General features: G+C 50.1%; 1 protein-coding gene across 17 annotated transcripts in view; it reads left to right on the plus strand.

Annotated features, from left to right (window-relative positions):
* RERE (arginine-glutamic acid dipeptide repeats) overlaps window positions 1–24401 on the plus strand; it is a 466287-nt gene that overhangs the window by 434978 nt on the left and 6908 nt on the right. For all 17 annotated transcript variants that reach the window (XM_063594922.1, XM_055104272.2, XM_055104287.2 and 14 more), the window contains 7 exons: window positions 17751–17913; window positions 18885–18977; window positions 19468–19667; window positions 20880–21041; window positions 21848–21961; window positions 22234–23612; window positions 23739–23961. In XM_063594922.1, the coding sequence (XP_063450992.1) occupies window positions 17751–17913; window positions 18885–18977; window positions 19468–19667; window positions 20880–21041; window positions 21848–21961; window positions 22234–23612; window positions 23739–23961 (2334 nt within the window). The remainder of the gene's footprint in view (window positions 1–17750; window positions 17914–18884; window positions 18978–19467; window positions 19668–20879; window positions 21042–21847; window positions 21962–22233; window positions 23613–23738; window positions 23962–24401) is intronic.

The following is a 24401-nucleotide window of genomic DNA, read 5'->3' on the forward strand; positions in this document are numbered from 1 at the left end:
TTTGGCATACCTTTTTATTTCATTTTATTTTATTTATTTTTTGAGACAGAGTCTCACTTTGTCACCCAGGCTGGAGTGCAGTGGCGCGATCTCAGCTCACTGCAACTTTCACCTCCCGGGCTCAAGCGATTCTCCTGCCTCAGCCTCCTAAGTAGCTGGGATTACAGGTGCGTGCCACCACACCCGGCTAATTTTTGTATTTTTAGTAGAGATAAAGTTTCACCATGTTGGTCAGGCTGGTCTCAAACTCCTGACCTCGTGATCCACCCACCTCAGCCTCCCAAAGTGCTGGGATTACAGGTGTGAGCCACCGCGCCCGGCCCTTGGGCATAAATTGTAACATAAGTGTATGTTCTTCGACACATTTAAGAGTGGAGTGATGGTGTCATAAAATTAAATAATGGGATGTTCTAAGTCCTTTAAGCTGGACCTTTCCAATCTGTGCATCAAAGCTAATTCTGCATTAAAGTGCAAGGACGGCTCATAAACCCCATAGTTGCCTGATATAGATTGGCAGGTGCATTCTCTTGGTTTCGTTTTTATTCCTGCTGAAATGTTTAATGATCTTGTGTGGCGTCATTCTGTTGCCGATTATGTAAGAGAGAAGCTGGACCTGGGTGGAGACAGGCTTCTTAGGTGGCCTCAGTGGGCTGTTGGGCATTTATGGTTCTGCTGGTTGCAGCTGGGATCTTCAGACAGAATACTCTTCTCCTTGACCCCGCTTATCTTTCAGATTGTGAACTAGGCCCAGACAGCATTACCATTCACCATCTCTAACATTCTCTTATTCTTTGAGTACATAAGGCACTGTCGTTCTAGGGGAAACATGATAGAGGAAGGAAGTTGGTTGCAGAAACCATTCTTTGAAAGACTTCTTTTTTTTTTTTTTTTAACTTAGTCAATTAAAATAGTCCTTTAAGGTGAACTTAGTTCTGAGTTTCTGGTCCTTTTCCCAGGTGGAAAAGGATTTTTAAGAAAAAATCCTGTCACTTACTGAGCATGTGTGCCGGCTCCTTTTTGGCACTTCCATCCTCACCACAACCCTATAAAGGAGGGAGCTCGTGGCCAGGCAGCCCAGGTTTTTAGATAAGGAGAGTCTCGAGGAGGTTCCTTAACCTTCCTGTGGTTGTTTTTCTCCATTTTTAAAATGAAGAAACAGAGGCCAAGAGAGGTTAGGGAATTTGCTCAAGGTCGTGCAGCCAGTGGCAGCCGTTCTCACTCGGAGTTCTGAGAGAGGTAAGCCTCAGAAGCCGGGCATCCATTGTGTGTAACGTAGTAACGTCTTGCCTGTGCATCTAGAAAGGTACCTGTTATGTTCCGTTCATAGGAGAATTGAGAAAATATTAATAGTCACTTCATTTTAAGAACTCCAGTTGAAAAAGGCTAGACAGTCAATGTTTGTTCATTGTTTTTCTCCATTCTTTCCCAGCATGCGCGCTCTCTCATGCACACGCACGCACGCGCACGTGGCTGAGCCAAGGCCTAAGCTGCGAATTGAGTTTCGTTAATTCATGTGGAGGCAGCTGAGAGTGCCACCTGGTCCTGAAGAAATTGGGATACTTGTGGGCACAAAGGTGGACCTGAGATCACTGGAGCCAAGCTGGTGGAAGCGTTGACCACTGCCGTTGGCAGAGAGCTGTCATTACTGGTGCTTCAGGCCACAGCCCAGCAGGCTGTCCTTGTTCTGTTTTGTTAAGAGCCTAGCAGCATGGCTAGCTTGCAGGCATAATCCCAGAGCCTCTTGCTATCTGCCTGCAGGAAGTCTCTATGTGCTCCAGCACACTGTAGGAATTTGGTGCTCACTTTCTCCTGCTTTTGAGCTTTGGTCCTGTGTTATTACTAATCCTTAGAGGAAGATTTTGACTGTAACCACTTTCCTGAGTGCTCTTAAGGCAGGTCCAGAGGATTCTCACAGCGTGAAATGAGAAAACGCTCAGCCTCAGAAAAATGGAAGTTATTCTTTTAGTGCCAAAGTGTCATTGGACCACAGTGCAGCTTGGTTAATTCAGGTTAAGACCTAGCCCCTGGAACAGTGTCAAGCCAAGGCCTGTGTGGTTTCATCATAGATTTGTAAAACAAAAAACACGTGTGTTCTGGTAAATTCCAAGCGCACATTAGTGCATACGTGTATGTGCAGGAACACTCCCCGTAAGACTCTTGTTCTCATTTCACACTGGCATGTCCCCGGGGCTGGGGAAATCATTTTCATTTTTGAGAGTAACCTTAACTAATTAAATGGATCAAGGGACTCTTTGTGTTTTGTTTTCATTTTGTTTTGTTTTTTACTTTAATGTACAGATAAATTAAGGGAAATAATAATTACCTTGAATAATTTTGATTCTCGTAACTAATTTTCCACCTGTGTGTGTTTAGCTCAATTTTGAAATGGTTCACTGAAAAAGATTTCCAAATTTCTTATCACTGAAACTGAGTTATTTCACTTTTATGACTGTTAGTGACTCCTCTGTTTTATGTATTTCTGGTGCAGTATAATTCTTCTATGTCTGTGTGTCTGTGATAGATCTCAGTTCAAATTAGCGTTTCCCGAGCACCCATCTTGTGTCAGGCACTCTGCTAATGATTGCTCAGGTTACAAGGTTTAGAGTGGCCACATCCCCTGTTCACTTGCAGTTTAGAATGCAGTCGGAGGAAAGGGAGGAGGGGAATCATGTTATAGACATAACTTGATATCCTGCAGGACTCAGTGATGTATGAGCCACAAAAAGGTCACAACTGAATGAGAGAGTTGGTAATCATGGAAACAGGCGCATCAGAAACTCGCTTCCTATGGGTCAGTAAAGAGTGTGTATGAGGCGGTGTGGATGACAGCACATAGAGCTGGCGGGGTGGGCCAGCAGCAACCAGGAGAAGGCGTTCCAGGTGTCTGCACCCAAGGAGAGCCTGGGGTCAGAGGCAGGACGTGTGGGAAAAACCATTGGTCCCTTTTACCCAGGGAAGGACTCAAGAAGCCGAACGTGGTAGGAGATGGAGGCTCCCAAGCCCTGGCAGACGTTACAGCAGCGCTGAGCACTTTCAGGACCAGGACTCCAAGGTCCAGCTCTGGAACGCCCCTCTCTGCCCTGACTTTGGTTCCTTCATCAGCAGAGGGGCTCCTGGGCCATGGGCTCAAGTCTGAAGTCACCTTAAAGAGAAATCTCTACCTTTCTGTTCTCCTTCATTGCTGAGGATTTTGACTTGTGTTGAAAAGTTTCTGAAGCTTTCTGCAGCTGGAAACTCAAGTGTTTAAAAAAGCTCTTGATGGGCCAGGCTTGGTGGCTCACGCCTGTAATCCCAGCACTTTAGGAGGCCAAGGCAGGCGGATCACGAGATCAGGAGTTTGAGACTAGCCTAGTCAACATGGTGAAACCCCATCCCTACTAAAAATACAAAAATTAGCCAGGTGCGGTGGCACGCGCCTATAGTCCCAGCTGCTCAGGAGGTTGAGGGAGAAGAATCGCTTAAACCCAGGAGGTGGAGGTTGCAGTGAGCTGAGACCATGCCACTGCACTCCAGCCTAGGCAACAGAGCAAGGCTCTGTTTTGTTTTGTTTAAAAAAAAAAAAAAGCTTGTTGACTTTTGGGAGTTGTGTCTGGGACCTAGGCTTGAGCGGTGAGGACACAGAGCTCATCATCAGCATGGCTTGCTCTGAGGCTGTTAGAGATTCTCATGCCAAGAGAGGCAGGCCGTTTGCCATGTGGGCATGAAGGAAAAAATTACTTCCCGAGAGAAGGCCAAGGGCACCTTTGCACCACAAACCAATCCCAGCATAAACATGCATGGGTGGGAGGGATGGGGTTATGGTATGTTCTGGGAGCACAGTGACATACCTCCTCCTGCCACATGCCATGTCAGCCGTGAGGTGGGCGTTGGAGTGGGGTGACTGAGGTCACCCATCATGACAACAGTGGTGATTTGTCTCCAGAACAGGAGCGGCCAGGATTTGATGCAGGCTAAGGTGTGCTGTGGTGAGTTTGTGGCATACGTGCTGCATTAGGTGAAGTGATCCCACCCAGCCCCGCAGGCTTCCCCACTACACAGCGTGTTGCAGAGATCTAGGTCCGTCTCGTATTCAACTTGTGTGTTAAATGGAAAAGGGAGCTCCTGGCTCTCCTCTGGGGAGTTAGCCCCATCATCTTTGCAAATTCCCTTTGGAGTAGGGAGCGGTTTCCTAGAGTCTAGACAGTGACCCCCGTGTGCCCCCTATGGGCCCCACATGCATAGCAGCCTGCATAGGGTGGCGCTGCCAGTCCCACACTTCCTGGGCCTCTTAAGGGAGAGCCAGCCGCCCTCTGTAAAGAACCTTTGAGGAGACCTAGATATGAAGCAGGAGAGAATCCTTGGAGCCCATATCACAGTCACAGTCACAGATTCGGAGATCCATGGCTGTTTTCATAAATTACACCCGAACCCCTGGTGGTTCCCGTTGTGTGTGTTTTCTCAACTGCAGTGTGTCTGTTGATGTGAGGAACCCAGAACAGTGGCTTGGAAACCCCTGGAACCACAGAGCTGTGGTGGTCAGAGAGCCTCACACGTTTGTCTGTCTGTGAAGTATGGGCTGCATGACCCTCCTTTCCCCGGTCGCAGCTTCATGGGAGGCTGTGCGGGGCGGGCCCAGCCCCATGGAGCTGGGCTCTTGCCTGTGGAAACTGACCAGAATTAAGTGGTCGGAAACAGGCCCGCAGAGACTCTGGAGGGTTCTTCCTTTGTGTTCTGCTGGCAGCAGTTTTCCTTCCCATCTTGTGGTTCTCTTCCTTCCCCCGTGTCCCTTCACGCGAGCCAGCTGTCTTTAGATCCACAGCATCTGAGAGCTGTTCTGGAGTTGGGCTGGTTCTCCTGGGTCAGAATGCAGCCGTCGTGAGGGAACTGTGTGGCATTTGCCCTTTAGAGCTGCTGGGATAAGCTGTGAGGTTTGGCCCCACTTAAAGTAAAAAATTATTTTGCTGTTGCCCACATTACTCTACCCTTTGGCACCTGTTCTTCTCCCCCAGCAGACTGCATCTTCACTGCTGACAGTCAGCTCCATGAGCCCCGTCTCACAGCCCAGGGCTTAGAGGTTCATTCAGCAGGCCTCACTTCTCTGCTGGTTCCTCTCCTTTCCTCAAGGCTCACCATGAAGCCCTGTCCTTAGGCTTATGTATTAGTCTGCTGTGGTTGCCATGACAGAATAACGTAGACTGGGTTGCTTCAGCAACAGAACTTATTTTCTTACAGTTCTGGAAGTTGGAAGTCCAAGACCAGAGTTCAGTACGGTTGGTTCTCCTGAGGCCTCTCACCTTGGCTGTAGATACCATCTTCTCCCTGTGTCTTCCTGTGGTCTTCCTTCTGTGGGTGTCTGTGTCCTCATCTCTTCTTATAAGGACACCAGTCATACTGGATTAGGGCTCACTTGACCTCATTTTAACATAATCACCTCTTGGAAGAGCCTGTCTCCAAATAAAGTCACATTGAGAGGCCCTGGGGGTTAGAGCTTCAACGTAGGAATTTGAGGGAGGACACAGTTCAGCCGATACAGTTGCATAAAGACAGCTGCAGTCTCTCCCCTTCCTTCCTGGAGCTTCTTTGCTAGAGGGCTCTGGTTGCACGTTTACACAAGAGCACAGAGAAGCCGGGGCCTGGTTTGCAGGCTTGCCTGAATTTTTCTAAGATGTTTGCCTTAGGTGAAGTCCAAAATTCAGGTGAAAGAGATGAGACGTTAAACATCTTGAAGAGGGTACGGTATTGTACTTGTGTTTTTGTGCTTTGAAGTGTAATTTTTGTTTCCGCTCCTTTTATTAAAGGTAATGCAGTGAGAAAATTAAGTACCCTTTCTTTTCCTTTCTTTGTATTGAGGAATTTTAAAATTCAGCTTGCAGAAATGGATTATACATGATAATTTGCTGTGCATCCATAAAAACCATAAAATATAAGAAGAAGTGTTGTTAGAGTAGCTGTTCCCATTTCCTGGCAGTCATTACATGCTTCCAATACAAAAACATTTTTCTCCTAACTATCTTTTTTGAGCTCAAAAATGGATTTCCCTCCAGCCCCTGTCATTCAATTATCACCTCGGGAAATGCACAGATATAACTGATGATACCTTTCAAACGTCCTGCGGCAGGCCTCGCTCTCTCATCCTTCATCGTTCATCCCATTCCCATCATTAAACGTTACATTGCCGATGTATATTTTATAGGGTGACCCTGACGGATGTCACTTTGATGCTGTGCAGGGATAATAAGATTGCACATATAATGAAAGGCCAATAAATAGAAAAATGTTTACGAGATAGAGAATGGTAGTTTTAACAGTTTTATGGCTTTCGTTTTTTCTTTCGTCTCGTCCCCCTTTGCTGGTAGAAAACATCAAGAAAGGTGAGGTGGCGATAGAACCAACGGCAGTGAAATCCCACTTGCCCTGTTTCTGAACTCTAATAAAATGAATTCAGGAAATAATGAAGTGTTCAGCTTGTGGGAAAGAAAAGTGATGTCAACAAATGAATTCTTAGGGTTTGGGAGGCTCTACCGAGAAAACAAGATTTTTCTGGTATTAGCATTATTACACTTAAAATATTTACATCCTATATTTAAACAAACAGTTCAGTAAAACAAGAAATAAACCTCCAAGAGGTTTAGAAATACAAGCCTCCAAGGGGGCCCTTGTGTGTGGGTTCCATGTAAGTGAAATTGTGTCGGAACTGCCCAGGGCTTCCAGGCCGGAGGCCGGGGTGATTCCCCTCATGTCGTGGGAGTCTTTCAGTTCAGCCTGGGCTTTAGACTGTTTTGCAGTGACCTCAATCTTTGCCTTCAAATGAGTGGTTTCCAAATCTGTTATTTATTTATTTTTAAATTATTTTAATTACTATTATTTTGTAATTAATTTGAAGTTAGGAGGCCACTGTCAGCGCTTCCTCACTCAGCAGCTTTATTTACAAACAAACAAGGAAACCAATAGTTATCTATTGCTTGATCAATGAATATAATTTTTTTTTTAATAGATCTGCTTGCAGTGGGTAGCAACAAGGTCATAGAGGTTCAGCAGACCCACCCTGGGATCCCTCCAACACCTGTACAGTTTTGAGCCGCAGTTCAGAACCACTGATTTAAATGGATACTTCTAGCTGGAAGCAGTTTGGAAAGATGCTTTGTATAGTAGGTGTATGCAAACATCTTTTTTTGGGCAGAGCCCATATCTCTTTAGGGACTCTACCTTATCTAGACTCAGGCATCACTGCTTTTGGATCAAGAGGCAGGTGAAGGCCACTTATTGGCACATTTCTGGGACATATGTTGCCTAGAGCCAAAAGTAGGCCAGAGGGCTTCTCCTATATCAGAAGCTGGTGGGTGGTGTGAGGTATGGTAAGTAGGTAGTGAGGTGGGGAGGGTTCATGGTTGTAGGCTCCCAGCGTCTGTCTCATGTCGTCATAGAGGTTGTTCTTGGTACAGGAAGCAGAAAGCATTTCTATAGACATGTGCATAATTCTAAATCTTCACTCATGGCTACCAAATGTGCTTCTGATTTGGGTGCCCCTGAAGTTGCTTCAAGCAGGTGCAGTTCTGTAGTCCATGGGTGCTGGGATGGGGGCTCTACCCTGAGCTGGGAAGGCTGGCATCCTGTTGTTACCAGGTTGCACAGGGATCTTTTGTGCTCTTCAGCCATAACTGCTGAAGGTCCAGGTATGAGGATTAAGATGCTATTGCGTTGAACTTCAGAGATTCCAGAGATCAAAGATAGCCCAAATTTGCCCCCCTCACTTAAAAAAATCTAGATGGCTATTTCCTCTTAGTGCTTTAAACCATGATGGTCGAACGTTTTAGAGCAGCAGCACAGCAGAGTCTAAGGTTAAGGGCGTTAGACTTCATTGAAACTGAGCTTGGCCACATGGCTTCATCTCACTGTGCTTCAGTTGCCTCATTTGTAAAGCAGGGAAAATGAAGGTTTATCTATTTGGGTGTCTGTGAAGATAAAATATAAATAAAGATGAAGATAAAGTATATGTAAAAGATAAATATATATTAAGATATAAAAAGATATGGCTTAGCTTAGTTATCATTGTAGATTTCATAGTAAAATGTTGTTTGCTTGTTTGTTTGTAAATAAAGCTGCTGAGTGAGGATGCATTTTCAGTGGCTGCTGAGTGAGGAAACATTTTCAGTGGCTGCTGAGTGAGGAAGCATTTTCAGTGGCTTCCTAAGCCACCATTCCATGATACTCACCTTCAGAGCAGCCACTTCCAAACATCGGCATGTGGATTGCGTTTTCACTGGCCCATGAGAAATAAATGTAGCCATTTTTCCTAACAGTAAATGTAATCAAAGAACTTTTTCTGTTTACTTTTTTGGAGATAAAATGTCATTTCTTTTACAAAATAATGATGAGATCAGGAGGCAGTTACTTCTAATGACCTTACATGGCAAAATAAGAAAGTGGCAATTTGGTATCCATTTCTCAAAAGTTTTATCCTTTTAATTTCAGGTGAATTTTAATTCTCCAGAAATAATCATTTCATCAGATGTTTACTGAATACTTATTCAAGATGTTGTCTTAGACCTGTGGGGTACTCACAGATGAGATGAGCACGTACTTTGGCAAGTTGGGTGGGCCCATGTATGGTTACAGCACAGGGAAGCCTGTCTGTGCCAGCACAGAGGCGGGAATGAAAAGATGTAGGAGTGAAACCTGTATGATGCCATCCAGTGGTGGGGGAGTGAAGTGAAGGGAAGGCTTCATGGAGAAGAAGGCAGCAAATGTGATGAATTGAGTCCTGAGTGATGAGGAGGACTACAGGGCCTGGACAGAGGAGGAGGTGGGGGTGGTATGGGGCTCAGGGGCTCACCCAGCAGGCAGGAGAGTGCTGAGGAACAGAAAACTGGCCATTGTGTTTGACATAAGCCAAAGGCCGTGAGGTGGGGGAATATGGTAGAAAGGAATATGGTAGAAAAGTCTTCCGGTAACACAGAGAAAGCCTCAGAAGAAGTAGTCAAGCAGCTGGGCCTTTGTTCCTTAGGCCCTGAGGAACCTTTGGCCGTTTGGAGAAGAAGTGGCAAGGTACTAGCGGGGCTTTGGGAAGACTCACCTGGTCTGTGTGCAGCATGGGAGGGCCGGCCCAGGGAAGAGCTGTGGCAGGACCTCAGGTCCAGACGTCTGAGTGGAGGTGTGGGGCCAGGGTGGGATTAGCAAGTGGCTGAGTTCATCAACCAGAACAACACAGAGCTTAGGAAATCTCATTACAGTGTTCAGTGTTGGCAAAAATCTTGAGCTATTACAGTTCCTTTGCACTGTACAAATGCAGTGGTATGTAGTGGTAAAAAAAAATATTTTTTAACTGATTTTTTAAAATGTTATAAAAAGGTGCCTGGGTAAGGAACATCTTCATAGTGTCTTAGACTGGCCCCACCTATTTACAAGTTAAAGCCACAAGACCTTCATGTAACTTCCCTCCTTTCCCTTTGCCTTTCCCCAGAAGAAGATCTGGAGGTGGCACCGAGGGACTGCCTTGCCTGGAGGCAGCTGCCTCCTCACTGTGGGCTTCCTCGTGGGTGGCGGTTTAGATCAGAGCCCTTCGGCCTCTTGAACGTAGGAGGCTGAGATTTCAGAATTCCACTTCTCTGCATGTGCCTTCAAGCAGATCATCATTCTCCCTGCTGCACTCAGAGACCACAGAGGTGATATTTAACGATTAGCAGCAGAGCCCGCTGACAGTGCCAGGCTCCTTTAGGGATTAGAGGATTCGGTTGGTTAACAAAAGAAGGAGCCCAGGAGAACAGTGCTTTAATTACCAGAGTTGTTACTGGAAGACAACCAGTTGCCTCCTGGAAAAAGATCTGTAGAAGGTGGCTGCTCCTGAATATCGCCGCTGGTTCTGCCCAGTGCCCGGCTTCTCACCTCAGATGTTCTGAACAGTTGTCAGATCCAGCCCTTGAATCGTTGGGGAGGGAAAGGAAAGAATGACTCGCATAGGATTCCATGCCAGGAAATATTCCTGACTGCACTCGGCAGCAGCGTTGGAGCACTCCAGTTAGGGCAGCTCTTCAGGGGACAGCGTCGCATGCAGACTTCCTGGGACCGGCTCTCAGGGCCACAGCTCTTTCCTCATGGTCTGGCTCACTCTCTGGGCCCGGGTTTAGGAAGCAGCTCTACACCATGTTTCTTTCTCCCTCTCTGCCCTACATAATTTGAGGCCTTGTTTTTTATTATTTGTTGCTTGCTGGGATTTCTCCCTGAAAAAACATACCTTAAAAAAAAGTTTTAGATCTCTCCACTTAGTAAGGAAGGGGTGGATTTCTTCATCCCCTTTACGTGTACCACCAAAGAAGGAGCCAGATGCTCACTGTGGGGCATTTTTTCAAACAAAAGTTTAAGCAGGGGAACAACATTCTGATTCTAATTGCACATTAGCACCGAGAGTTAAGGCATTGTGTAGAGATTATTTAGCTGCTCCTTCTGTATTCATGTTAAAATATTTGTTTAGCCATAGGAACAGATAATCTTGTGTCTTAAAGAATTAAAATGATTTCTTCTAAATGCTTACTTCTAAAACTCTGCGATGGGGTCAGGTGCGTACAAGGATGTGCACTCAGCAGCCCTGCCCCTGGTGGCTCCTGTCCCATCACGTAACTACAGTCTGCTCAGCTGACAGTGGTAGGTGGGCTTCGAGGACCTGTGAAATAGCTTCGGAAAGAAATTGTGTTTATAATCCTGTTATCCATGAGAAGCTTCCAGGCCTGCCTCCTCATCCCCCTTCTCTCCGACTGCCCCCTCCTTTTTAGTGGGCGATGCATGGCCCAGAAAGGGTGCCCATTGGAAACTTCGTTTGTGAAAAAGAAAGGAGCTGCAGCTGACCCTCACTAGTGGCACAAGGCCAGAGCCTGGGCACATGTGACGTTGCAGAGATCTGGTTTAGATGCCTGCCTGCCTGTATCTCCCCTCTGTCTGCATGGGCAAGGATGCAGGAAACTGCTGTTCCAGGGCCTTCCTTAACATAGCTGTAAGGCCAGCAGTCCTCATCATTCTTTGCTGTTGGTCATAAAACTGTGTTGTGACAATGGAAGATTCTCACTGTTCTCTGTGAACTGAATTGAAAGGGGGTGCGCATACGGTCATTTACAAAGGACTGAGTCCTTCTTTGGCTTAATTAGAAGAACACGAAAACACACACACACACACACTCACTCTTTGGCTTAATTAGAAGAACACGAAAACACACACACACACACACACACACACACACACACACACGATGGTAGCTGGCAGGCTGCAGACACCCTGGATGCCGTGTGTGGGGGTCTCCAGACCTCATCTTCTATTGCACTCCCTCCCCTTCCTCAGGGGGGTGTCCACACTTCTTGGGTGATGTGGTAATAATGATATAATTACCAAAAAAAGTGAGACTCAATCTTGGGTGTACCCTTATGCTTCTAATATGGGACAGCAGAAACCATTGATTTAACCTTCTCCTGCCTCCATGTCAGCCTCTCAGAGGATCCTGTCTGAGGAGTTCATGCTGGGCTCGGGCAGAAGAGAAGCTGGGCCCCATACTGTTTGAAACAGGCATGCTTGCTACGAATGAGCCTTTTATAGTCAAAATGCTTCCAGTGCCTTCCTCTTCAACAATCTGTTCTACTCTTTCACTCCCCCATGCCCCTAAAGAGAGAGAAGACATGTAGCTTATCACAGGACAGGTTACAGGTTCTCTTCCCGTAGCATTCCACTGCCTGTGGGAAATTAAATAGCAGTTTTGTTGGTGGATAGTGTTTAGTTTACCAAATGCGCACAGGTAAATTGACCTGTTGGAAAGCCTGGGAGGAGACCCTGCTCACATCTGTGCACATATGCACATACACAGGGGCACCCACTTGGCCCCTGGATCGGGTTGCCTATCACTTACCCAAGATAAAGCAGAACTGGGCCTGGCCAGAACAGCAGAACCAGTATTAATACCTGAAATGGGTACAGGCAGCCTCTAGGAGGTAGGCAGCCCCGGCCCCTGTTGCTCCAGCCCAGATTGCCCAGGCGGCGGAGGGAGCTCTTAAAGACCTGCGCTGATGTCTTATGTTGTGTCTGTGTGAACTTGATAGACTCGCAGCCTAACCCTGGAGGGGGCAGAAATAAAGTGGTGGCTGAGGAGGAGAAAGTGGCCTGAGCCCAGCAGGCCCCTGGATGGCAGGAGCGGCTGCCGCTGAGCTGTCCCCCCACTAGGCCCAGAGTCAGCTGACTCTGCGTCCTTAGCTTTTTCCTTCTCTCCTAAGGCCCTTCACCCAGATTGCCTGGTGCCAAGCAGCTTACTACTTCTTCCCTCCCTCTTCCATGTGTGGCACTCCCTTCCCCTTGTTTTTCTTTTTATGGGAAATTAAAGGAACCTAATGGTGCTCATTTTCCTAACTCCATCTTAGTGTATAGCCTGGAAAGACACCTCTGCTGGGAAGAGACTCCTAAGTCCAGGAGCCAAGCTCCTGTCATTGCCAATGGCTTTTTGCATATGACCTGTGGGAAAAATTTAGCCCCCCCACTGCCAAAAGAAAAAGGAAAGGAGAGAGAATCTGCTAAATATAGCCCAATGGATTTGAGCACTTCTCTTGGCAAGAGCTGCAGCCGGGAACACTGTCAGTTGGAGATGACTTCGCCCCCTTCCTTTCCCATTTCTGCCCAGGCACTAAACCAGTTGAGTTCCTCATGCTGTGTGCAATTATAGCACCGAGACATAAGATATGTTGACTGTGAGACCTTGTTGTGAGATGAGGTGAGAGCATCAGGGGCAAAATGATGATTATAGGCCATTCATGTCGACAACATTTATACCTCTGTGTTTGCTTGCAAGCAAAATCAGGAGCTAATTTGCAAGGCTGCCTTTGTGGAGCTGCCTTTTGATTAATGATTGCCTGTGTTAATGTTTCAGTAAGCTATTGATTTCTGCAACAGCTTTTGTTCCCTGAATTTATGTGCAGCGGGTCTCTGCAGCACACACTATGCATGTTTGATTAAAGTTCAATTGACTTCATTCCTGGCGAGGCCTCTAGCTGCTTTACTCCCTATTTGTAGAACCAGAGCTTTCCCCGACATGTTCTTTTGTTTGTGCTCAAGACCTTGCCACCCATGCAGTCACCAATATGCCATTTCCGATCCTAGACTCGCTCCATTCCAGTGTTGAGTCCCTTGGTAGGCATAACAGTGGTTGAGAGGCAGCTAATAAAACCCGGCCTGGATTTGTTGTTGTTTTTCTTCAGCTTTATTGACGTAACCTGCCATATATGGTATGAATACCATAAAAATGCACCCACTTTAAGTACACAGTTTCATGAGTTTTGACCACCGTATACATTTGTGTCGATGACACCACATTCAACTTACAGAGCATTTTCATCACCCTGGAGTGCTTACCTGAGTTCTTTTCGTTTCTTGTCCCCCACCTTCCAGGCTCTTGGCAACCGCTAGTTTGGTTTTTGTGATCTCTGGGAAGGACTCACGCAGCACCCACCGTCCCTGTCTGCCTGCTTTCATGCAGCATGGTGTTGCTGCATGTGTCAGTGGTCTGTGCCTTTTAATTGCCAAGTTGTAGTCCAGTGAATGTGGGGATACCATTATTTGTTTATCCATTCTCCTGCTCGTGGTCATTTAGGTTGTTTCCAGTTTGGACTGTTAAGAATAGTTTCTGGCTGGACGCGGTGGCTCACACCTGTAATCCCAGCACTTTGGGAGGCCGAGGCAGGCAAATAACGAGATCAGGAGATCGAGACCATCCTGGCAAACACAGTGAAACCCCGTCTCTACTAAAAATACAAAAAAAATTAGCCGGGCGTGGTGGCGGGCTCCTGTAGTCCCAGCTACTCGGGAGGCCGAGGCAGGAGAATGGCGTGAACCCGGGAGGCGGAGCTTGCAGTGAGCCGAGATCGTGCCACTGCACTCCAGCCTGGGCAACAGAGCAAGACTCCGTCTCAAAAATATATATATATATAGAATAGTTTCTATGAATGTATCCGTGAAAGTCTGTGTGTGAGAATTTTTTTTTTCTTTTGGGTAAATAAGAGAAGAATTGCTGGGTTGTTTGGTAGATATCGTGGTTTGAGCATTCTGTATTTTCACCAGCAGTGGATGACAGTTCTGGTCACCCTGTCACCTCCCTGAATTGTAAGTTTACCGTTCTTACCACCTGTGACTTCACTGCTGTGGAGGACAGTCCTTCCTGCCTGGTCATTTTCTTTTCTTCTTCTTCTTCTTTTTTTTTTTTTTTTTTAGTAAAAGGCGAAAGATTTATTCGATTTGAAGAGAAACCAGTTGCCTGGTCATTTTCATCTTTGGCACTCAGATGGTGAAATCTGTTCTGGACTACTTCTTCTTTAAGTGTCAACAAAAAGTTGATGTTGATTTCAATGTTAGATTTCTTTCTTTTGGGTCTTGATTTTTTTCACTTGTTGGCAGAGATCAGTGAAGCCAGGAGCAAAGGTTTGAAAGTTAAGCCTTTTTTCTGTCTGGCATGGGGCAGTTTCTTACCTCACTGAACTCTGGCTTCTTGTTTTTAAGTGTTCTTTTATTTTTTTTAAAGAGATGGCCTCTCGCCCTGTCCCCCAGGCTGGAGTGCGGTGGCACAGTTGTAGCTCACTGCAGCCTCAGCCTCCTGGGCTCAAGTGATCCTCTTGTCTCAGCTTCCTGAATAGCTGGTATTATTACAGGCACACACCAGCACACTGGGCTAATTTTTTAAACTTTTTTGTAGAGATTGGGCCTGTAGGGCCCAGGCTTGTCTTAAGCTCCTGGCCTCAAGCAATCCTCCTGCCTTGGTCTTCCAAGTAGCTGGGACTGCCGGTGCACACCACCATGCCCAGATAATTTTTTTTTTTTTTTTTTTGAGGTGGGGGACTAAATCTCACTATGTTGCCCAGGCTGGTCTTGAACTCCTGGCCTCAAGTGATCCTCCTGCCTCAGCCTCCCAAAGTACTGGTATTACAGGCGTAAACTGCTGCGCCTGGCTTCTTCCCTTAACCTGGGATCTGCAGGTTACTATCTTTTAAAGCCATTTCAAAACATATATATTTGATAAATAGAAATAATTGATTATAACTGTGTGTAGCAATATTGCATTATAGACAAATGCTATTTAGAAAAGTCAGGTTGCTGCTTTTTAACAGCCTTCAGGTAAGACTCGGAGGCATGGCAGAGGCTCAGGTACCACCTCTCACTCGATTTTTCTCTCCCGTTTTTGGTCCCTTTTGTCTCTTATAGCTTTGCATTTCTTCTTACATCCCAAGCTTTTTTTTTTTTTTCTTTTTCTTTGAGACAGAGGCTCACTCTGTCGCCCAGGCTGGAGTGCAGTGGCACGATCTCGGCTCACTGCAAGCTCCGCTTCCCGGGTTCACGCCATTCTCCTGTCTCAGACTCCCGAGTAGCTGGAAATACAGGCATCTGCCACCATGCCCAGCTAATTTTTTGTATTTTTTTTAGTAGAGACAGGGTTTCACCATGTTAGCCAGGATGGTCTCGATCTCCTGACCTCAGGTGATCCGCCTGCCTCAGCCTCCCAAAGTGCTAGGATTACAGGCGTGAGCCACCGCACCTGGCCACATTCCAAGCTTTTATCATTCAGTAGCCCCTAAAATGACTTGGACTGAGGAAGTAGAAGGAACCACTGTGAGTTTTTTCTCATTCTTCTTTCAAGCTCTGGAATTGAGCTGTGACTTATCACAGCACCAGCTGCCCTTTTGAGCTCATGAAGCATGACCTTGGACAGAGCATTTGGAGTGTGACTGCTCCTTGCCTTGATTTCTCTTCCATATTTTCTCAGAGGAAAACCAGACACAAGTCAGCGTTTATGTCAGCAGTGATCTTGTAACCCCCTAGCGGGATTTACGAATCTTTTCCGTCTAGCCAACACCCAAGGATCAGTATAGATAAATGCATTTCCAAGTCTGGAAAGCAGGAAGTGAAAAGAGCTAGGAGGTTCACAGATCATGACCTTAGGGGCCAGGATGCTCGTGCCCGCTGGGACAGTTGTAGCTCGCATTCCTAGACTAGCATGGGGGAGAGGAGCCAGTCAGAAATTCCAACGGCAGTATCTGCATTTCTCCTTATCATTCAGTTACCATCTCGTGGAACCGAGGGGTGGGCACATGCACATACGTGTAGGGACATGAGTGTGCTTGTCCCGAGATGGCTCCCTGGCCCTGCTGGCCTGGGGTTATGCTTCATCTGCTAGGTATTGGTGATTAGGAGTAATTTGTTAAGTGTTAAGTGCTTGGGGAGGTTGAGACATGTCCAGTGCTCCAGGAGATACATGTGATGGGCTTTATAGGCCAGTCAGCCCTCCTTCAAGGCATTCCAGCCCTCCTTTAGGGACCGCAGCCGTGGTCCCACTTCTTACAAAAATGCCCAGGCATAAGATGCAGCTGTGGGCAGTCAAGTACTCAAGGCACGGCATCCCCTGCCTTGCGGAAGCCACCCCCCCACCTAAAATCTGCCCACCTCTCTTGTCACTGTGTTCTGAGGCCATTTCCTCTGGGGGTGTTTTGGATGAAATCTGGTCTGATTGGGTGAGTTTGTCATGTGGCAGCTACATGTCTTTGTTTGGTTTGTCTATTTTAGTCCTTCCAACACTAGTCTTTTCATCCCCCTCTCTCACTTTCCCCTCTCTTTTTGCCTCCTCCATTCACAAGACAGTGTTTGATGAGACAAAGTGGGGGTGCAGGTACCTCCAAGACAACTCCCAGCATCTAGTCGCCAAGCTGATAGACTTTCTACAGTGTTGATTTAATTAGAGGGAAACCAAGTGATCTGTGCTCTCTCACTTGGCTGTGTTTGTTTTTTGGTTTTTTTGTTTGTTTGTTTGTTTTTTGGTTTTTTTTTTTTGTTTTTTCAGTTCTAGGTAAAGAGACTTTATCTTGGGATGTTTAAGAAATCGTCTTTTGTGTGTAGGGTGAGATGGCAGCCTGCAGCGCCCTGAGGGCTGGGGGTGCCCAGAGTGCCCTTTCTTTAAAAAGCTTACATTTGCTATATTTCCAAAAAGATATCTTGCTTTTGTTTCTGCTGGGCCATGAAAAGAAGCCTGACCTTGTGGTGTGTGACATTTCACCTTTGCATCAGCACCACTGTGTGTCTGTCCTCTTGTAGTCTTTCTTTGCCAAGCCCAGTCCTTGCCTCTGGACGTCGTGCTGGCATGTCAGATGTGGGCCTTCAGATGGAGCCAGGTGGAGGCTGTGGAGCAGTTTCCTGAGCATGTGGTCTCTGTTCTTCCCCATCTTCTGTTTGGCCCTGGTTCCTCACCACCTGGGCAGTTTGCTTTGGTTGGTTGGTTGTTTCTGGGGGAGTCTAACTGGCCGGGCATTTCCTTCTCACACCTGTGTGATTTCACTGGCATTACTGTAAAGAAAGCATCGTTGTGTTCACACACATGCACAGACTCACGTGCACACACAGCTAGAATGTAAGCTCCTCGTGGGCAGGAATCTTCTCTCCTTTTCGTCCATTGTGGATGATGTGTACCTCCCATGTGTACAACAGTGGTGGGGTCTGACATAGCAGACACCCAACAAGTACTTGTTCTTGGTGTCTGGAAGTCAAGCTGTGCTGGGCTGAGGAGGCGGGCCCCATTCATGCAGTCCACGGGCAGCTCAGTGGCTGTTTCTTGGGCAAGCCCAGTTCCTCTCCCAACTCCAGGAGCGACTGGTCTTTATTCTCATCTCTGGCACAGCTGTTACACACCCAGCTTTCCACTCTGGCAGAGAGGGTGCGGTGGGGCACGGAAAAGCCCCAGGCCCTCCCCCACAGTCAGCCCTTCTCTTTTGCAGGGGGAGCTGATCACCTTCTATTACTATTGGAAGAAGACCCCCGAAGCAGCCAGCTCCCGAGCCCATCGTAGGCACCGCAGGCAGGCCGTGTTCAGGAGGATTAAGACTCGCACCGCGTCCACACCCGTCAACACACCCTCCAGACCCCCGTCCAGTGAATTCTGTGAGTAGGGGTCTTGGTATCACAGTGGGCGGAGGGAGACTGTTCACGGGCAGCCTGTCCCACTCTGGGCCCGTAGGAGCTGATGGCTCTGGGAAGCATGAGGGGGTGTGCACCCGTGCTCCAGTGCATGTGTGAAGCCTGACCTAAACATAGACCGATGGTGGGGGCGGGGAGCAGGACAAGGATTCAGGAGGGAGACTTTAAAACATTATTTGTACATTTAAATATTTCTCATAAACTCAACATCATCTTAGGTTTTTACAAAAAATACACGTCTTGGCCTGGGATGTTTTTGGCCTTGTCCTGGGAAGGTTTTCCATTTGACAGATGATGTACTTGATGTCCTGTTTGAATTCTTATTGCACTTTTGGTTGTAAGAAGATCAGATTAACACTTTCTTCTTTTTCCTCCTGCTTTACCAAGATCCTCTTTTTGGTCCCAGTATGATGTACAATCTAATGATGCTGGAGCCCACACCTTCTCACCCCTAAAAAACTGGGGTGTAGCAAAAGTGCCTTATAGCTCTGTCCTGGCCCGGGACGCTGAACCTGAGGGGCGCCTGTGTTGCGCATGCAGGCGACTAGAAATCACCTAGCAGGACTGGTTGGGGGCGCTCGGTGAAGTTGGAATTTCTCAGGATTGCCTGGGCGTATTAGGGAGGGAGGCAGCATGGACGCGCTTGTCCCAGTTCAGACTCACCCGTTACGGGCATCAGTGGCAGGGCAGGCCCTTGAGTATGGTGCCTCACGCACAGGCCCTCTGTCCTGGTGACTGACACTGAGGAGCTCGAAGTGGTCCTTTGCAGACACTGTCCTACCTCAGCCTGTGCACCCAGCCGCTCTGACTGGTGGCCAGAACCTGCAGTAGGCCAGAGGTCACAGGTGTCCCCCCTCCCCCCCACCCCACCGGCCCGGCCTTGGCTGAGCATGATGGTGTCTCCCCCACCCCCACTATGTGCCTGCCACGCCCAGTGGACCTAAGTTCAGCCAGTGAAGATGACTTCGACAGTGAGGACAGTGAGCAGGAGCTGAAGGGGTACGCCTGCCGCCACTGCTTCACCACCAGTAAGTGGCCTCGTCACGCTCCCGGGGCGGGGCGGAGGCACAAGCACTTCCATGTTCTGAACATTTCATGCATCCAGCTGGAAACCTGCCAGGGACAGTACTTGATTTGACATTTGCATTGTGCTTCGGGATTAGAGAAAGTTAGAAATGTTTAGTTTACTTTACTCCCCTGCTTGGCAGTCGGTATGGAATACTGACTGGTAGGCAGGACAGATTGAGTGGGATTGGGGGGTTGACACTGTAGTTCCCAGGAGCTTGCTGCCAGCTTTTCCTGGGCACCCCAAGTTGAAGTGGGCAGCAGATGCCCCTGAAACCCTCTCCTGGCCTTGGGGGAGCAGGGCAGCACTGGCCCTGGGGTGTTGGGGCCCAGGGCTGCATGGTGCTGGTGGCATCAGGTTTGGGTAGAGCCCACAGAAGGGCCCCTCTGCCCAGACATCCCCAGGGAGAGGGATGGTTTCCAAGGTTGGCCCCCGCCACTTCCCTCACACAGCCTCCAAAGATTGGCACCACGGAGGCCGGGAGAACATCCTGCTTTGCACCGACTGTCGCATCCACTTCAAGAAATACGGCGAGCTCCCGCCCATTGAGAAGCCCGTGGACCCGCCGCCGTTTATGTTCAAACCCGTCAAGGAAGAGGATGATGGGCTCAGTGGGAAGCATAGCATGAGGACACGGCGGAGTCGGGGCTCGGTGAGTCCCCTGGGGCCATGGGGCTCCTGGCAACTTCTTCAGTTTCCTGGGATGTGTGGGGGCTTGAGCCTCCCAGGGGGAGGAAGCGAAAGTCTTGTTTACCAGACAAAGTCCTGGAGGGGAGCTGCTTTGCCCGAGGCGGTAGCTTGCCTGTGGGCTGGGAAGAGTTCTCTGTTCTCTCCTTGGAGGGGCCCCAGGGTGGCATCCTGCTCTGGGTTTTGTAGCAAGCTCTTAGCTTCTGGCTCAGTGCAGGCTCTCCAAGGCCCCTCTTGCTCTCCAAGGCTGCTGCTTGTGGTGTCACTTCCATTGTATCAAATCTCTGCTATTTTAAACTTGCAGGCTCTTTTGTGTTAGTGTGTTTGTGATTTTTTTTAAATGTTTGATCCCGTTTTGGAAACTTCCGATACATTTTTCTGCTCACTGCATAGCTCCTCCCATAAAGAGACTTTGTTTCCTAGGTTGGAAATGTGCCAGGAACTTTGGGAGAGGCTTTTTCCAGGTTTGGGGCTGAGGGTACTGACAGGGTCTTTCCCTTCAGCCTCCCTTATGGCCCCTTCTGGCAGGTGGGTGGGACCATCCACCTTCCTCTGCCCCTTGTATGCCGTTGAGGCTGCTGGCAGCCCGGCCCCCGCTCACTCAGAAGGGAGCAGGTCAACCAGCCAGAACCATTGTCTCCCGATCTCTTCTGAGCCCTCATGGCTTTGCAGAAACATGCTGAAGCGCTTGGCGGCTTGGGGAGCTGAGCTGCTTTACTTGACAGCTTCATCTCTTTGGGTCACTTCCTGTCCTGTCAGATTAAATCCACAAGTGTTTGATTTCATTTGGTTTGGTTGGGAGAATGGACGGTTATGAGGATTAAACAGAAAGGGTGTAGGGTGCTTTAAAGATGGCCCCAGGCGACTTTCTGCCGCTCAGAAAGTGTGGTTCATTTCCAGCACACGTTGTTCAGGACAGTCCCTTGGGATGAGTGCTTTAGGTTTGAGAACCGCCCTCTGGCGTGAGCCCACTGATTTCCCCACCTCTTCCCTGAGCTCCACACCGACCTTCATGCAGCCAGGGACAGGCAGGGTGGCCTGTTGTTTGCCAAGGTCTAGGATTTGCTGAGAGGCTGATGGGGTGTGCTCTTCAGGCTTCTGCCTGTGGGTTGGGCTCAGGTGGGTCCACATGGGGACTGGGAATCTGGTGTCACCAGTCTTTGGTTTGGGTGGGCAGATGTCGACACTACGCAGTGGTCGGAAGAAGCAGCCAGCCAGCCCTGATGGTCGCACCTCACCCATCAATGAAGACATCCGCTCCAGCGGTCGGAACTCCCCCAGCGCTGCCAGCACCTCCAGCAATGACAGTAAAGCAGAGACAGTGAAGAAGTCGGCCAAGGTCAGGTGCTGGGGGGATAGTAGGGTCTACTCTGTCCCTCCCTCACATTAAAACTGGTTTGCTGGTGTTCGTGATCAGCTCCCTCAGACACGAGGATGCAGCTCATTCATGGAGCCTGTCTGGACACCAGCATTGTCCTGGCCTAGGGGCTGCAGACCGAAGGCTGGGGGCCTAGAGAAGGGGGCTCGAGCACCAACTCTTGGGGGCCACCTCTGCCTCAAGCTTCCCAAGTTCTCAGAAAGTGTGGGGAGTGGTTAGAACGGCTCCCTCCAGAGCCAAGTACAGTCCTCCCTTGGTATCCATTAGAGATTGGCTCCAGAGCCTCCACCGCCCAGGATACCAAAATCCACAGGTGCTCAAATCTCATATACATCGACACATGGTTTGCATGTGACCAATCACATCCTCCTGTAGACTCTAAATCATCCCTAGGTTACTTCTACTGCCCAGTGCAATGTAAATGCAGTATGAACAGTGGTTCCACTGTCTAGTTCAGGAGATAATGACAAGAAAACATTGTGTGCACGTTCAGTATAGATGTAACCATCACAGTCCTGCCTACATTTTCAGTCCATGGTTGCTTGAATCTGAGGATGCAAACCCACAGGTGCAGAGGGCTGGCTCTCACTCCCACCCCCAGATACGTGTTCCTTCTTGGCCCCAGTTGACCCTTCTAGAGCTTTTTGCTCCTGGAGATGGAACTCAGAATGAGGGAGCAAAGTGTCTACAAACCGTCATTTCCTTGCTGAGGCTGGTGGGATGGTCTCCCTTGGCCTGATTGCTCCTTGTGGGCTTTTCCCCTGCAGAAGGTGAAGGAGGAAGCCTCTTCCCCTCTTAAGAGTAACAAACGCCAGCGGGAGAAGGTGGCCTCTGATACGGAGGAGGCTGACAGGACCAGCTCCAAGAAGACAAAAACGCAGGTGAGGTTTGCTGCTGAGCCTTGCTGAGTAAAGCTAATGCTTCTTCAGAAGCCCCCAGCCGGGGTTCTCCCTAGTTGGTGGCCATGCCCTGTCTCCTAGGGCGGGGCTGGAGTGGCCTTTGACACTGTCTGGGTCAGGGCACGACCTGTGGTCCCGGAGCCAAGCTTGCTGCTTCATCTGCACAAACGTTACTGTGTGTCCGGCACTGGTGGTGCAGAGCAGACAGGGCTCTGCCCTCCTGGGACTTCCATCCTTCCCTTCTCTGACTCTAGGAGATCAGCAGGCCCAACTCGCCATCTGAAGGTGAGGGAGAGAGTTCAGACAGTCGCAGTGTCAACGATGAGGGTAGCAGTGACCCCAAAGACATCGACCAGGACAATCGCAGCACGTCCCCGAGCATCCCCAGCCCCCAGGACAATGAGAGTGACTCGGACTCGTCAGCCCAGCAGCAGATGCTGCAGGCCCAGCCCCCAGCCTTGCAGGCTCCCACTGGGGTCACCCCAGCTCCCTCCTCAGCTCCTCCAGGGACCCCTCAGCTGCCCACGCCAGGGCCCACGCCCTCTGCCACTGCAGTTCCCCCACAGGGCTCCCCCACGGCCTCCCAGGCCCCTAACCAGCCACAGGCTCCCACAGCGCCTGTTCCCCACACCCACATCCAACAGGCACCGGCCTTGCACCCCCAGCGGCCGCCCTCACCGCATCCCCCACCGCATCCCTCGCCACATCCCCCGCTGCAGCCTCTGACTGGGTCGGCGGGCCAGCCTTCTGCACCCTCTCATGCCCAGCCCCCCCTGCACGGTCAGGGCCCACCCGGCCCTCACAGCCTGCAGGCTGGGCCCCTGCTGCAACACCCAGGCCCCCCACAGCCCTTTGGCCTCCCTCCCCAGGCCTCCCAAGGCCAGGCCCCTCTGGGGACCTCCCCAGCAGCAGCGCACCCTCACACCTCCCTGCAGCTGCCAGCCTCTCAGTCAGCGCTGCAGTCCCAACAGCCTCCACGGGAGCAGCCCCTGCCACCAGCGCCCTTGGCCATGCCCCACATCAAGCCCCCGCCTACCACTCCCATCCCCCAGCTGCCGGCGCCACAGGCCCACAAGCACCCTCCCCACCTCTCGGGGCCCTCACCCTTCTCCATGAATGCCAACCTGCCTCCCCCTCCAGCCCTGAAGCCCCTGAGCTCCCTGTCCACACATCACCCCCCGTCGGCTCACCCCCCACCCCTGCAACTCATGCCTCAGAGCCAGCCATTGCCCTCCTCGCCCGCCCAGCCCCCCGGGCTGACCCAGAGCCAGAACCTGCCCCCGCCCCCTGCCTCCCACCCCGCTACAGGCCTCCACCAGGTGGCCCCCCAACCCCCGTTTGCTCAGCACCCCTTTGTCCCTGGAGGCCCTCCTCCCATCACCCCTCCGACCTGCCCCTCCACCTCTACCCCACCGGCGGGACCTGGCACCTCGGCCCAGCCACCCTGCTCTGGTGCGGTGGCTTCAGGAGGCAGCATAGCGGGGGGGTCGTCCTGCCCACTCCCCACCGTCCAGATCAAGGAGGAGGCTCTGGACGACGCTGAGGAGCCTGAGAGCCCCCCTCCCCCACCAAGGAGCCCGTCCCCTGAGCCCACTGTGGTGGACACCCCCAGTCATGCCAGCCAGTCAGCTAGGTATGCTTCCTAGGGCTCCAGGACGGGTCAGGCACAGGTGGGCTGGTGGGGGCAAGTTCTGGTGGGAGGGAGGGCCAGGGGTGGGTCTTGGCAGGAGCTCCCAGCAAGATCTGTGGCTTTTCTCAGGTTCTACAAACACCTGGACCGGGGCTACAACTCGTGTGCCCGGACAGACCTGTACTTCATGCCTCTGGCCGGGTCCAAGCTGGCCAAGAAGAGGGAGGAGGCCATTGAGAAGGCCAAGCGCGAGGCTGAGCAGAAAGCCCGAGAGGAGCGAGAGCGGGAGAAGGAAAAGGAGAAGGAGCGGGAGCGGGAGCGAGAGCGGGAGCGCGAGGCAGAGCGGGCGGCTGTGAGTCCAGGGTTGGCGAGGTGTGAGGGGGGCGCTGGTCCATCCTGCGCCTGGGAGCCACGCTGGGCCACTGAGCTCTGCCCTTGGCTGCCTGACTCGGCCTCCTGGCAGCTAGAGGGTTGGGTGCTGTTTACACCCTGTCTCCACACCTCTGACGGGTGCTGCACATCCGAAGCTGCCGGGGTAACTGCGCATGGCAGGTCTAGGCTGACTCCCAGCAGTGACGGTGCGTCCTCCTACCGGAGGGCCTCCGAGGAAAGGGCCTGTCCTTCTCCTGCAGCCTTTGGGTTCATAACTTCTAAGTAATTTGAAGGAGTCGGGGAGAAGCACAAGGGGGCGCCTTGAGAGAAGACCTGAGCACTCAGGCGGTAACCAGGCTGCGAGGGGCCTCTCCAGCTGCCCTGCCTTTGTGGCCCCCTCATGGGCTGGGTGCTGTGTTG

This window comes from Pan paniscus, chromosome 1 (assembly GCF_029289425.2).
Source record: "Pan paniscus chromosome 1, NHGRI_mPanPan1-v2.0_pri, whole genome shotgun sequence".
Taxonomy (NCBI): Eukaryota; Metazoa; Chordata; class Mammalia; order Primates; family Hominidae; genus Pan; species Pan paniscus.